The sequence below is a fragment of the Parus major genome, chromosome 2, assembly GCF_001522545.3.
Source record: "Parus major isolate Abel chromosome 2, Parus_major1.1, whole genome shotgun sequence".
In the NCBI taxonomy this organism is placed as follows: Eukaryota; Metazoa; Chordata; class Aves; order Passeriformes; family Paridae; genus Parus; species Parus major.
In genome coordinates this window covers 79,562,839-79,577,623 of record NC_031769.1, presented here as the reverse complement: position 1 = coordinate 79,577,623, position 14,785 = coordinate 79,562,839, and the positions used below count along the sequence as shown (strand labels likewise).

General features: G+C 36.5%; 1 protein-coding gene across 6 annotated transcripts in view; it reads right to left on the bottom strand.

Moving 5' to 3' along the window:
- The window catches only part of CTNND2 (catenin delta 2), a 701,753-nt gene that overhangs the window by 125,322 nt on the left and 561,646 nt on the right, over positions 1-14,785 (bottom strand). For all 6 annotated transcript variants that reach the window (XM_015653580.3, XM_015653594.2, XM_015653620.2 and 3 more), the window contains one exon: positions 8,338-8,521. In XM_015653580.3, coding sequence (XP_015509066.1) covers positions 8,338-8,521 — 184 coding nt within the window. The remainder of the gene's footprint in view (positions 1-8,337; positions 8,522-14,785) is intronic.

Genomic DNA, 14,785 nt, shown 5'->3' with positions numbered 1-14,785 from the left:
TTCTCAATGTGTTCTTATTAGACTGCCCTCTCTTCATCAAAGAAGATCAATGAAAAATCTTCCAAAGCGCTAAAATTCCTCTATGGAGATTTGCAGTGATAATAACAAGAATGCAATCTCAACACTCACTAGGAAAAGTTTCACAAAATATATTCGGAAATTATCTGCTTTTCAGTGTTCAGCTCAGATATCTGAGTTGACTGCAAACTACGCAGGCCTGGCAGTCTCCAGCCTGTTTTATCACACCCCCCAGGAGCTGTATTTTTATTAATTTACTTAATCAGGAGAGTTCTTGGGAAAATATTTCCCTAACAGATGAAAGTTGCAAAGTTTGTGAATGTGTTTAGTAGGGACTGCAGCTCTTGGGGCTTCAGTGCTACACTTACTCCCAGAGAGTGTTTCTCACCAGCTCTCAGTAGCTCACCTACTTGCAGACATGCAGAACGTCATCAAAGCCTTCTCACAGGAGAAGATTTGAGCACTGGCTCCACTTGAGTTGCTGGCATTAATTACTCCTGTGCCTGAAGTCCAACAGTTCACATGCCCACAACATTGTGAAAGGAGGTGATAAAACTTTACTCTGTGATGTTGGCCGGCTTATCCAGAAGGCTGAAGCAAGCTCAGCATACTTCAAATACATCTCTTTACTGCAAATCCTCAGACTGAGCAGAGACCAAATAATCCTCCCATTTCTAGGCAAAATTTCTTCAGATTTGAAGCCATTTGTCATGAGACAAAGAGAGAAAGTTGCAGAAGTACACCCTGCCCTTCCTTCACTTTGCAGAACTGTGTGTTTTTACATGCTCCTTTTTCATATTGCCTAGTAATGCAAATAGTTTTAAAAAGAGAAAACCTAGTCTATACAGCAGTCACATGATAAGCAACAAAGAATCCAAATTTATTGAGTATTATTTTATTTTCTCTGGTAAAACTGAGTGGGCATACAAACTCTGAATGACTGTGTTTCTCATCTTTCTTAGGTAAATAAAACATCACCCTCTGCCATCAACCACCGTGACCATGAGTGAAGACACAGAATTGTCACAATCAGCTTTTCTCTCATGCTGAGACAAATAATATTTTCTGTGGAGCCACACTACAAGAGTTTTTCAAAGTACCCATTCAAAAAGGACTACTCAGAATTTTTGACAGTCAGCAAAGCCACAACAGAGGTATGCCTTGATTCCCACTGACACTTAGTTATTGTTCTCAATGGGTGGGCCCAGACAGCCAAGAAAAAACTGTCTCCATCTTTTTATCTTCCCACACTGTGACTGCATGGATGCACTCTAAAATACGTGTGGTACCACACAGGCTTCAGCTCTTCCCAAAAAGAAAACCTCTGTGGTACTGTGATACTCAGCTCTGCAGCTGGCCAGTGAGAAGGAGACCTATTACTGTCAGCTGTGCTTAAGAATCAGCTAAAATCAAGCCAGCAGGACATTAAGACTCACATCCTACATTATTACACTGTCTGCCAAGCTAACACTTGTTACTGCATAAATAAAAACTGTTCTGAAATGAAGAAAAACCAAACAACAAAGCTGAAGCCATTTCACAAAATGAACTATTTACTTTCTTCAAAGCATTCGCATCCACAAGGCTTAAACCTCTGTCAGAAGGACATGTAAATAAACACTACCTATGCAAATAAGAATGGACATTTAATTTTCGTATTAGGCACTAATTAACAGTAGGCATACAACCTGAAAGGAATTAAAATCATCAAAAGCTGGAAAAATAGTCAGTCATTCAAAATATACTTGAGATATTCAACATCTCCCACGTTCAAGGCTAGGGTGCATCAGAAGCAATTCAGTCTCAGAAGCAACACTTTATTATTTTGTCATTGTTGCTAAGCCTAAGAATATCTTAAGATGCAAAAGGCATATTCATTCTTTTCACGTGTAGGTCTGTAATTTCTAGAAACAGTAAATTAAATACAAGAAGAACACACCCCTGCCATAGCAATAATTAAATACTTTTAATTGCATGACACCCAGTTAAGTTGTGAAAATTTTTCCTGAAAAGATCCACGTACATTCATGTTAAAGAGAATAAAATATATCAATTGAAGAATAGGAACTAAATTTCAGCTAGATCCTCAGTTAGCTGACTCTCTACATATAGGCCCAGTATTTCTATTTGGTATCTAAACATGAAGCCCCACTGACACAAGTGAGTTTCCTTTGCCCAGGAACCACTTACATAGTATTTTGAACATACATGTTGAGACATCACTTTTTGGCTAACTTTGTGCAAAATCAATACATTGGGAATTAGTTCTGCCTTTGAAGGCAGAACAGCCCAGCATCTCTTTTATCAGATAAAATGATGCAGGAAGGAGGTATACCAATGCTTCTATGGTTTTAAGTACAAGAAAGTAAAAAGTGTCTGGAATTATGCTGTATTCTTTTTCAGACCAAAAAAGAGTACAAAGTGCATTCCATAATATCACTTTAAAATGAAAATTTCTGTTTAAGATTTTTATCAGCTTGAGCCCAGAATAAACTTCCAGAGCTATATAGAATTGGGAGCATCAATTTGATATATTGAAATAATGCTTTTACCAGGAATGCTGAAGAAGCATTAAAAGCACTACAATTCAGAGTGCTGTTTGAATGCTACTGGTATAATTAATACAGTATGACCTTGTATAAACCTTATAAATTAATTCATGAATATATAAATTAGGAATAACTACACTGTCAAGAAAAAGTGGAGTGCTTAAATATCTGACACAACTACACATTTAATTCTTTTGGTACTTTTCCCTTGGGTATCTTCTGAATAAAAATATTACAGCAGTAATCAGAGGACACTGATCTATTCCTACCAAAATCTCTCTCTCCCCTTGTGTCTTAACATTAGACTTTTATTTCAGCTACATTTCTGAACAATTGCAGCATTCAGGAAGGAACAATCTCTTTAATATCTTGCAGAAATTCACCTTCAAAACTTTAGGCTTATAGGCTTAACTGGGATGCAATTGTTGCGGCCTCTCAGCTGGTTTGTGACTTTTCTAGACTAAAACCTAGATTCCTGAAAAGGTGAAATACACATTTTCCTGCAGACTGACTCTTATTTATCTTGGCTTGTGGGAACTGCTTGGAGTAACAGTCTCTCCCTTGAATTGGCTGTCTGGAAAGACACAATTAATTTGAGTTTTGCCCTAACTTTGCATCCTGACTGGTTTCTTTATGACAGAAAACATGGGCTTTCTGATGGACAAAATTGCATGGCTAGAGCCTGAGAAGAGCTCTGGATTCTAGAAAAGCACAGAAAGGACTGAGTTGGGTTGATAAGTCAAAAATTTCTATATCCAACACAGCAACTACAGGGATGGACAAAGCACGACTGCTCTGTTAACAGGAGGAGAATCACAGCAACAACAGTCCTGGTCCTACTGTAAGAAGCCAGCTCCATTTATACTCAACAGCAGATATTCAAAGCTTGCACCAGTCAGGAAAGACAGAAAGTTATTATGGCTTCCATAATCATCCCTTCTATATCTGAATGTATACAACATAAACACATCTACACATATATAAATATATCAGTTTAGTCTCAAACATGTTTCACATACATGTGTCTACATATATGCTTCTCTGTAAATTAAACAGATGATGAATAACATAGTCTGTGTCATTTATTTGATGCTGTTCCCATGTCTTATTTTGTCAGTACACAGTAGAATGTTCTATTGAAAACAGACGACACAATTTCCTAAGAAAAGGAGTCAATTGACTTTGGATGCTTAGACGAGAACTTAAGGAGAAATAAGATAGTGAGACAAAAGCATTAGATGCAAATGTCAATGAAATACATCTCTCAATCACAAACCAGTTGAAAACATTTGATATTCAGGTTTCACAACTAACACAAATTGTTTTAACAAGGCAATTTCTTCCTTCCAGAAGCTGATCTATCCAAAAAAATACTATTGGGTCAGTTATCCAAGTCATATTTTAAAAACACTTTCCCCCTTTGCTCTTCTACTTTGAGAGTTTGTTACATATTTATTCAGTTGAAAAATAATTAAAGATACTGCATTAAAGGTTTTGCAGGTAAGAAAATATGAAGTATGAAAATTGGAAAGATATGGGGCTTTCGAAATACATAACTACTTGAATAATACTCCCATACAATTCCTAATCAACTAATGAGGTGCGATAAATAATTTAACAGGTCTTTGATTATCACAGTTGCCCCTGTACTTTCACTGTATGATTAAAGATTAAATACAACATAGAAGAAAGAAAAAAAAAATTATAATTTTGTGTCTAAAGCCACACTAGAATTTTAAAACACTCTGGTCTTAAAATTCTTTAAAGTTCTCAGATGATATTATATTAAATTAATTTTAAAATAACAGAAAAACAAGGTTCCAGATTGTACATGAGGCAAAAATTCTTGAAAATATTTTTTTCTGTGGTTTGTTTCAAATAAATCTGTGGACAGGGATTTATAGTTTTGTAATAAGTAAGCTTGAAGTTTCAGGTAAAGAAAACATTATCCAATTTCTCTCCTGCTGATTTTTAAATTTCAGATTGGGGATGTAAACGCCCTCCCATCAACAACTGGGATTACAAATTCAGTTTTCACTTGACTATCCCTAGTAAGTTTAAGTGAATCAGAAACTATAAATCAAGGATATAGTATTTCCCAAACTAAAGTAAAAGAGTCACAGCTAAAATACAGAACGAAAAAAAGAAGTCTACCAGAGCTTAATGAGGTAAAGTACTAGTATCTCAGTGGGGAGGCAACTAAATTGGGTGATTACTCCAAGATGTCACACTGACGTCTGGGAATTTATGAGAAGATGAATATTTAGATTAAATTAGTAAGTGACAGCCATAATGCTGTATTTAGAGCTTTGAAATATCTAAACAATTTCAAAGTGTTCAGTTATGTAAAATTAATTTGTAAATATTGTATTAAAACTACTTTTTTTTTCAAATCAGAAAAGTGTGCAAAGTGCAGTTTGCAAATAGGAATAGTTTTTAAGGAAAAGAGAAAATAAGAGGAGAAGTTCTGACATTGCTGCTACTTGTTATGTGATTTCAGCTGCATTACTGGGTGACTGGAGTTACAGTCTTAAGAATGCGGTTAAGAAAGATAATGAGAAGCAGACGTGAGTATGAAAAATTGCAGGTAATAACCAACTTTGTAATTGAAAAATCATAAGAAATTCCCATCAAGAAACTGAGAAAAGCAAAGATCAGCAGAAAGAATAATTAATGTACTGGTGTGATAAAACCCCAAAACAAAGATCAGACTATTCCCATATAATGGCCATTGCAAACTACTTAATAGCGTTGTATATGGGATGGATATTTTGATATATCCATTTTTATATAATATAATGATATATTACATCAGCTCTCAGATATTATTTAAAGTTTTCAGCAGTGAATACACCAGACAACCAAAGACTGAAAAAAATCCCAAATCCAAATCCTCCTGGCATATTTATTAACATTAAACCTATGTAATACAACTTGATGTCTCTAAAATCTGCCAACATTAGATCTCAGAATTTTTCAAGTATCCTGAACACCACTACTCTTCCTTTGATCCTGAGCATTGTCACTGATAATACTGATGCAAGTGAATTTTAACTGTGTCCCCTCAAAATGAGCCCTAACAAAAGCACAAAAAGAAAAGAGCAGAGGACAACCAAACCAGAGTCATAGAAGAAATTCTCCCATGGCAGATGACAATGGACTTTCCATTTAGTAAATGAGCACAGCAGAACCTCAGCCAGCAACCACATTACATCTTCTTAATTTACCTCCCTTGTCCAATGAGATCTTCAAATGGAAATACAGGGCTTGTAGCTAAACCCAAGTGGAAACTGTGAAAGCTGTTCAGTTTATTTAGGGTGGTGGGTATTTCACCTGAACAGAGCATGCAGGACTCCAATCTCATTCACAGAATTTTCTCATGATTATATTACATTAACTCAACAGAAGAAACCAGTTACCATCTCAGGGGTAAGCTTGCACTTTCCTTTCTTGCACAATCTCAAATTTGATATTTCGCATAGGGAGAGATATTTTCAACAGTGACCGGGGAAAAGTAATCGAGAAAAGTTACTGCTGGTGTGAAGTAGAATCAAGTTTCAACCCTCTCCAAACGGTCTTGCTCTGCCAAAGAGCATCCACACAGACTCAGTGGGATGAAACTATCTAAAAAAGATGGATGGAGGCCAAAAAAATATCTGAAGCCATTAGAGAGGATAAAAAGATGCATTTGAGAAATAGTGAGGGTTTGGTATCAGAAAGATATTAATGAGCTGTATTATGATTGAAGGGCCTGGGTTTAGAAGGGAGACCAACCTGCTCAGGACAGCAGTTTGAGCTGCTGCTACAGCTACCTGGGAGGGATTCAGGACTTCTAATATGCACAGTCTTTTGCAGGCAGATATGAGCTTATTTTGCACGAGCTGACCAGAAGCCATTCTGCTATGACAGCATCCCATTAAGCGCTTGGTAGTAAGCCTTGCTGCAAAGCAGTGTGTATTAGATCAGGCAACATACCCTTCTCACGTGGCCCCCAGTCCTCAGGCTGACCCAGAATGCAGGCTACAGTAAGCTCACATCAGTTTGCAAATGGGCGTGCACATACACTCACAAGAAAAAAAAAAAAGAAACAAGAAAGATTTCAAGACCAGTGTGCAATGAATCCATAAAGTAAGAGGCAGGAAAAATTGAAGTTTGCAGGATCAGGGATGAACATCGGTCCCTGAGAAGCAGTTGAGAAAAATTAACAGGAAGATGGAGCTTTTGGTGAGGGGGGATCAACACTGGACATGCTTGTTCAGAGAGGGGACACTAAGCCCCAAGTTAGCAACAGATGTTTCTTCCAGAGGCAGCTCTTTAACTGAGACACATTAAATACTGGAAATGTGAGACTTTCAATGTAGCAAAGGTCTTCATGTAAACACCTTCTGTCACCTCCTAGTGATTATGGCAACTTCTTTTTGGTAGTGATTTGAATGCAATGCAACACAATTATACCATAAACTCTTTTAAAAAAAAGTAAAAACAACTCAGGCAGAAATACCTGGCTTCAGTCACATACCCCAAGACAGCTGGTATTCAGATAATCACAAGTCAAATACTGCAATACTGCATTTAATTCATTAATTGCAATATGGAAGTTATTATCTTCTATCTTTCATTCTCTTCTGATTGCATATAAACTGTCAATAATATTTATTGCTTTTTCCCTTAAACTTTTCAAATGTAACTTTGGAAAGGAAGACATTTCATTTGATGAAAAAGCACAAAGACAAAAAGGTGCTCACTACAGGTATGTAAAAAATACTGCTATTTTACTTTGCCTCCTATCAATTTCCTTTTTTATTTAGTTCTTTAATGTATATCTGCTTTAGATGCAGCGTACAATATAGATTGCTTTACTGACACATACTATTCACTATGTTACTTTCTGTGTTGTATGTAAAATTATTTACTAATCTACTTTTATGTCTCTGGGATAGATTACAGATTATTTTTCAATAATCCAATACACCTGGAGAAAAAAATCTACACTTGAACAAACCTATCTATTATCTTAAAACATTTCACAAAAATTATATGCACTGGAATTCAGAAATTGCTATGACTCAATCCTTTAGTAAGATTTTATCAGAACTGAAACTCTTCTTCTACTTTCATTCTCACATCTACAGTGACTTTTAGGAATGGACAGATCAAATTGCACATATTTATATAAATGCACTTTTGCATTGCATATACAAATTTGGCATAGAAACACAAACATAAATAGTTATCATATTTGGTAAGGATCTATTTAAGTCTTTTGGTTGAAAAATGTTAAACTGGTTGGTCTCTTATCAAAATTCTCATCTTCCCAGAACATAAAAAAAATCTACTTTATATATTTATCACATTATCTCAACTCCAGTAATGGCATCTGGAACCTTTAAGACACGTTACTTTTTGTGAACATCTTTATTATTTTTTGTACTGATTAAGTTGGATGTAATTGTGAGAACATATTGACTTTAAGCAATTGGGGAAACAGGACAAATCTACAAGGGAGAAAATATATGTAATATATAAGCTTGGATGAAAGCAGCTCAGAAAATAAAACAGGAAAACTCCAACAGCCCTTCTAAAGATTGTTTTTTAATGACCTGAAGCTTCTATTCTAATTAATTTCCAGCTTAAATTTACATCACTGGAAGTCATCATCTTTGCTGACAGACAAACCAATTATTTCATTTATAGATGACTAAGGATGAGAAATACCAATTCAAACAAAAGCAAGATAATTAAGCTAAAGCAAAGGTTTTGAAGCACTCACCTTAGGCACCCAGTGGCATTGCGCAGCACCTGTGATGAATGGAGCTGTATTTTATGATCATCCTGGAGTGGAGAGTTTTCCCACCCAGAGTGAGGAATGATCACTGCATTGGTCAACACTGCAAGGGCATCCTGGATGATTGGCATTTTCAGTGCATCACAGGAGGATAGATTCCAGAGAACTCCTACAAAAAATAAAATGACTAACAATTAACACTTCTCCAGAACAAGTTTGAATGCTTTTTTGTTTAAAGAAACCAAATCCAAACCAATATATTTCACAGCGTTGGTGTGTTTAATTTAGCTGTTTCTATCAAAAATAAAACAGAGTACATTGTAGATGGGGCTGAATGACACCTGCAAACTTTTGCAGTGGGAATACAGCTTTAAATACAAAACATGTAGTCACAGCAGTGCTGGAAATTTCTCAAGAGATCTGCCTAAAAGAGATCTGATTTAGGCCTACACAGGGTGTGAAGCACATATGGAGTGAAGGAGTATTACAAGGAATTTTTTAGGGCTTCGTCTTCAGATATCTTCCTTTCAAGTAAAACTAATAAAAACTAGTAGCAGCCAACAGGTTCTGATTTACACTAAAACTTTCACTGTTGATAGATACATGTTGAGAGAACAAAACCTCAGCCCTGTGATCTTCACTGTAATGGAAGTAACTATCTAGGCTTGTTAGTAACCACAACCAAAAAGGCTTCCTCCACAACCTGATACAGTAGTACTTTCCCAGACTTCAGCAAATACTATATTTTGTAAATATTTAACTATACAAAGTTACAGAATACTGTGATTTTTACATGGAAACAGTAAGCTTAATAGTGCAACTAACAAGGAGATTTACTGGAGTTTAAAAAAACCAAAATCCCTTCTGTTCCAATTCATAACATGCCAAATAAAAAGATGAGAAATCAAGAGCCAAAGTTCTCAAGGCACATCTGCAAAGATCAAGGTCACTGCAATCGTGTCCCACAGAAAGAAGTCAATAAATTGCTGCCTTGCTAGGAGCAGAAGAAACCCTGCTTTCCATTCCCATATTTATGTGTTTGTGTATTTGCTGGAAAAGCACATGTGACTTGTGCTGTTCCAAGAGCCTGCTGCTGCTGGACAGCTCTTATTGCTGGGGAAGCTGAAGGACAATTTGCTGCTCTGAAGAGCCAGTCTTTATTTTAGCTCAGAACCCTCCTAGGAGTGGCTGGAAGAGGAAGCCTGCTTCATCATGACTATCCCCTTGCCAACATGCATTCTCTTAAATAGAACCCAATCCTATTCCTCCCTACTCTCCTTCCAAAAGGACAGCAGCCTGGACCCACATCTGACTTTGAATGGCAGAATTGAGTTTTGATTTTGATCTATAAAAGTTTTCAACCAAAAAAGAAGAATTATTACCATCATCATCATTATCATCATCACTGAATATAGGTTACAAATACAAACCCTAAAAAAATCTGAGTGTTTAAGGAGGAAAATGCTGAAGGAAGGCCTTAGGAACACAGACTCAGACATTTATAAATATAAGCAGCAAGAACACTACTTGCTCAAGGCTTTCCTTAGCAGTCTATGCTTTGACAGAGCAGTGTAATTAACAGGAATCAACTTACACTTTTGTGTTTACCTTTGAAATTAATTACCTCTATTACTGAATCACCTGGGATAAATCATACCTTGGATGGGGTTCCTGACATGGAGGGAATAAACCTGAGACCACATAAGTACCTTGCTTAGGTAAGACCAATAAACCTTCAGAGTAAGAGGATGATGGGATCATCAGGCTAAAATGGCTATTACACCTTCTCCTGAAATGATTTAAAGTCAAGGCAGAAGCAAGCAAAATTTAAGTCAAGGCAGAAGCACTGCTCAGTAATGGAAAAAACTGATGTTTTCTTCCAAGTTTTTGCTCCTGACAGTTTTAAAGAGTGAGATAATCTTCTACCACAAAACAATGAGTTTTATCTAACGGTGAGACTGAATACTACTAACCACATGAACCAAAAGTTTTTTAGTGACATATTAAAATTTATTCTCACAAGCAGTGCAGTCTGCTACATTCTGATGTTGGCATCTGCATGCCTCCTTGTAAAGAATTTGCAATTATGAAAAGGCACTGGCTATTCACTTCTCACTGTTTTTGCTGAGGATAACCTGGAGCTAGATTTATGTGGGGTCTGAGAAGATGATCCATTGCCTTGACTTTACAAGGGAGAATGACAATAAAATAAATCCTTTACCTAATATACCTTCCATTACAGAACCACCTTTTCAACACATCATTCTGAACATATTTTCTAAGTGTGCATTCATGACAGGCCCTTTAGGGCTACTGTACGATCTGGTTACTGAGGCCATGTGACACCTTATCCTGAAAGCCCAGCCTGAACTGGGTTTCTGAGCACAAGAAGCAAGTCTGCAATAGCTTCAGAGGTGCCTTGACTGATCCTTGGAGAATCTGCATTGTCATCAGCTGCCCACAGGAAGGTAACTCACCAGTGGCTGATGACAGAAACTGGGATTGATCCAACAACACAATAGTCCAACTCCACTGTTTACCATCCATAGACTGACTCTTGTGATGTCACAGTTGCAGCTTGCCTGTAGCTGCCAAATAAATTTGGCTATATCGGACCTCTAAACTTAACTAGCTTAGAAGTAAAACAAGTCTTTAGATGGGGTAAGGATGGGTTGGATTTCAACCTAAGCAGGGACTTCAGCTAATTATGTTCACTCTAGAAAGCAGATGTATCACTGGTCAGAGAGCTGGGTGGTGCTAAAACTTTGACTAATCAGTTGTTTAGACCTGGGAGTTTTGAATGCATTGTACAAGAAGGTTCCGGACAATAAAACACACTGTTTGTTGAGGACCCTCGGGAGTTTTCTGTAGTTTCTGTCTCCAACCAGTGACCCCTAATGTAGTACTGTGAGAGGTATGAAATAAAGAACTGATCACTGTTGAACACATCTTAATCACTTTCATTCATATCTTATCTCCTTCTTGCTTTTAAAGCTCTAAGGCATTCAGATTAAGCATTTTGTGTCCCCATTTTCAGATCACTTTTGGTTGCATTGCAAAACTTATAGAAAGATAAAAGAGACTACACCAGACTGAAGAAGTCTTTTTGCAGGTTGAGGTTTTTCACCCATACATATAATCAATGGAAATACAATGAAAAAGTATCTTGCAATCACATTTTAAGTTTAAAACTGAGGAGAAACTGGTATTGAAAATATTCAGTTAATTCCAGTTAGAAGATGAATTTTGAGTCTGAGTATTAGTCTAACAGAGATCACATGAAGGATTCTGAGACAAGACTACAGGAATGGTCATTCTGGATATCTTACTGCATCAAGTTGCATCTTCTGGAGCAGTTTATCAGAGGACATGCAACTACTGTGGTCAACGAGTTGCTCAATTTAATGGAGCAGTCAGAGTGAAAACCCCATAATCTCTGAATCAGACTGGAAATCAAACTCGTTCTGATAAAAAAACTTCAATGCATTTTTTTGCTGGTGTTCTAGTTAGAACTGGTATATGGATATCTATAGTCAGATGTAACTCAAGACCTGATAAGCCTCAGGCTATCCTTATCCCATTCAAAGTTAAGAAAATAGAGATCATATACATCTATGCAAAAAATACCATCACAGCAAGAGAACATGGGCAAAATTCTAACCAACCATTTAGTTAATGATTTAATGCGACCTCTAATTATGACAAATATATGTATATACATATATATATATAAAAATATATTGCATATATATAAAATATATATTATATATATATAAATAAACAAACCTCTTAGAACAACTTATACTACAAATACAAATGGAAATGAAGGAACTGAAAAAGTCATCTTTTTGAAAAAGTATTGCCCCTACCACACTGCCACTATGGTTTTTGGTTTTTCTGTGGTACAAAAGATGTACTTTCCCAAATAAATTATATGGTAAAAGGATTGTAAGTAAACAAATATGATTTGGAGAAACAAGACATTGATTTCACTCATTATGAGATGTTTAAGTCAAATTTCAATTATACTAAGATTTTTCTTATTTCATATTCTCTGTAAAAATAAAAATCCAAAAGTATTCCAATGCATCCAGCTTTTCCTTTTCCATCATAATTTAATAGTTTGGTCATGGAGTGATGCAGAAAGCCATTTGATAGTGCTGAGAGACTGCATTCCACAAAGAAAGATTAAAGCATTGGCAGGCATTTTTATTTATATGCTGAAGGCACAGAAATACTACCAGGAGTTTCCCTCCTGAACATGACAATTAAGATTAAAATCTGAGTGTTAAATACCCTGCACAGAAGCCAAGCACAAGGGATCTTTTGCTGGAGTCATTAGGAAAGGCATCTTCTACCCCAGGCTCTCAAGAGCTAGGAAAGTCATTTGCTGGCTGCAGCTTGGAGCTCCCACTGTAATTGCAAGGCTGCTCTGCAGAGCTGGATCTGCTCCCTGGCCACAGATGTGAGCTCCCAATAGATCACAGTAGTTCTGCTGCAGAGATGCTGAATATCAACCACAACATTTCTTGATACAAAGTGCAACAAGACTTCACAACCAGCTCAACTGTCAAGGTGAGGAACTGGCTTGGTAACAGACTTTCTGTAGGAAAGTGGCAAATTTGAAAAGTTCTGGCACCTGAACAACACACAGATCAGAAGGAACCTCCTTAAAAGCAAACTGTGAAAGTAAGTTTAAAATTGGCATAACAGACAAGAAACTTCCACCAATTTTCTTGAAATATTTATCGGGTTCTTGAATGATTACCTATGCATACTTTGCTGTAATTCACTAATTGATATGCATACAGGTGGTTTGCTATCATTGAGAAATACTGAATTTCAATAAAAGCCATAAGCAGCAGACAGGAGCTTATGGAATACTAAGCAAAGCTGGAGTAGTAATTTTTTTCCCTTTGCATCCACACATAGCCTTACAAGGGAAAAGCTTCCACAGAGTAAAAGGATTATTATAGTGTGTTTTTTCTGTTTTATTACAAAAAAGAGAGCAGATCTTGACTATATAGAAGTACAAGACTTTATAGTGTAAGAAACATAAACATTTCCTCTGAAAAAACAGACCTTTCTTTCTCAGTTGCTGCTCTTTTCATTCCAAAATTACATCTTGGATTTTATTGAAGTAAGAAAAAAAAAAGGAGGGGCCAATTTTAGTATTGATTAAGACCAAGTTCCACCCAAATGCTATTGCATTAACAAAAGAGTCTGTATTTAGCTCATGGGACTGAATTTTGACCTAAGGTTGCTCCTCTTTTTCTGCTGTACACTGCAAATTTACACATAACTGGAAGGGAAGAAGTGTCAGCCAAGAATGTTAGAGAGTTATTAGCCTTCATGTGAAACAGTAGAGAAAATACTTCAAGAGTTGACCAAAATTACTGTGGAAAGATCAGTGGCTCCTGCTTAACTTGCTTCCCTAGCTGATGAAATTAAATGAGTCCTGTAAAACACTGAAGTCAAACCAAAACAAATTCATTCTAAGTGACACAAACACAGAAAAAAATAAATCAACTGCTTTTAAAAAAAGTTTCATCCTAACACATGACTAACGGCAATGCCATTCCAAATTAATATCTTATTAGAACACATGGGAATCTAACAAGGATGGATATATATGAATGGCAAGATTTTTTCCAGTGCTTTACACCTGTATTATACTAAATAATTTTTTATAGCAGCCAAAATCAAAACATATGTTGGATAACAGGCCCTAATACAGAGAATAAAAATGTTATAATTAAAGCTGAACATTAAGTTACAGCTCTATATACAAAACTCCTTTCTAAAAAGAGCCAGTTAGAAAGTTGGTTCTATCTATAAAAAAAACCAGAGCTGCCATGCAGCCCACTAATGCTGCCACAAGGTTTGTACTACCTCGGTGGACTTGTTTAAAGTTGCATTGGACCTTCAGTGAGATTAACTCGAGCAGCTGCTTCTGCAGACCAGATGCCTTCATTTATTTTGCTTTTACTTAGCTTTGATAATGGTCTGGATTAAGCCAAATTTTATCAAGGTAGCAATGACAAGTCGTTTTTCTGAGTTAAACAAACCCTTGGTTTCCTTTTTCCCCTCCCCAAGATTTTAGATGTAACAGTATAAAATGATAAACTAGCCTGTGCAAAGTTTTGGCTGTGAGAAGAAACACATAGTTTTAAAAGCAATCTGAGACTTGCCAGGGATTTGACGGAGTTTGACATTTATTCTGAAATTCTCAATGCTTCACAGAACTCAGGGTTGGAGTAAGGAGGTCTGCTTAAAAGTATCTCTGTCGCCCTGAAAACTCAGCTTCTGCTAACATAGTTTTCTAAGGACTTTCCCAGGACAGTAACTGTAAACATAGATATGTGTACATTCTTTCTGTTACACGTCTTGTGATGGGCATCTCTCATGGCCAGTGCAGTGAGAAAGTGTTATC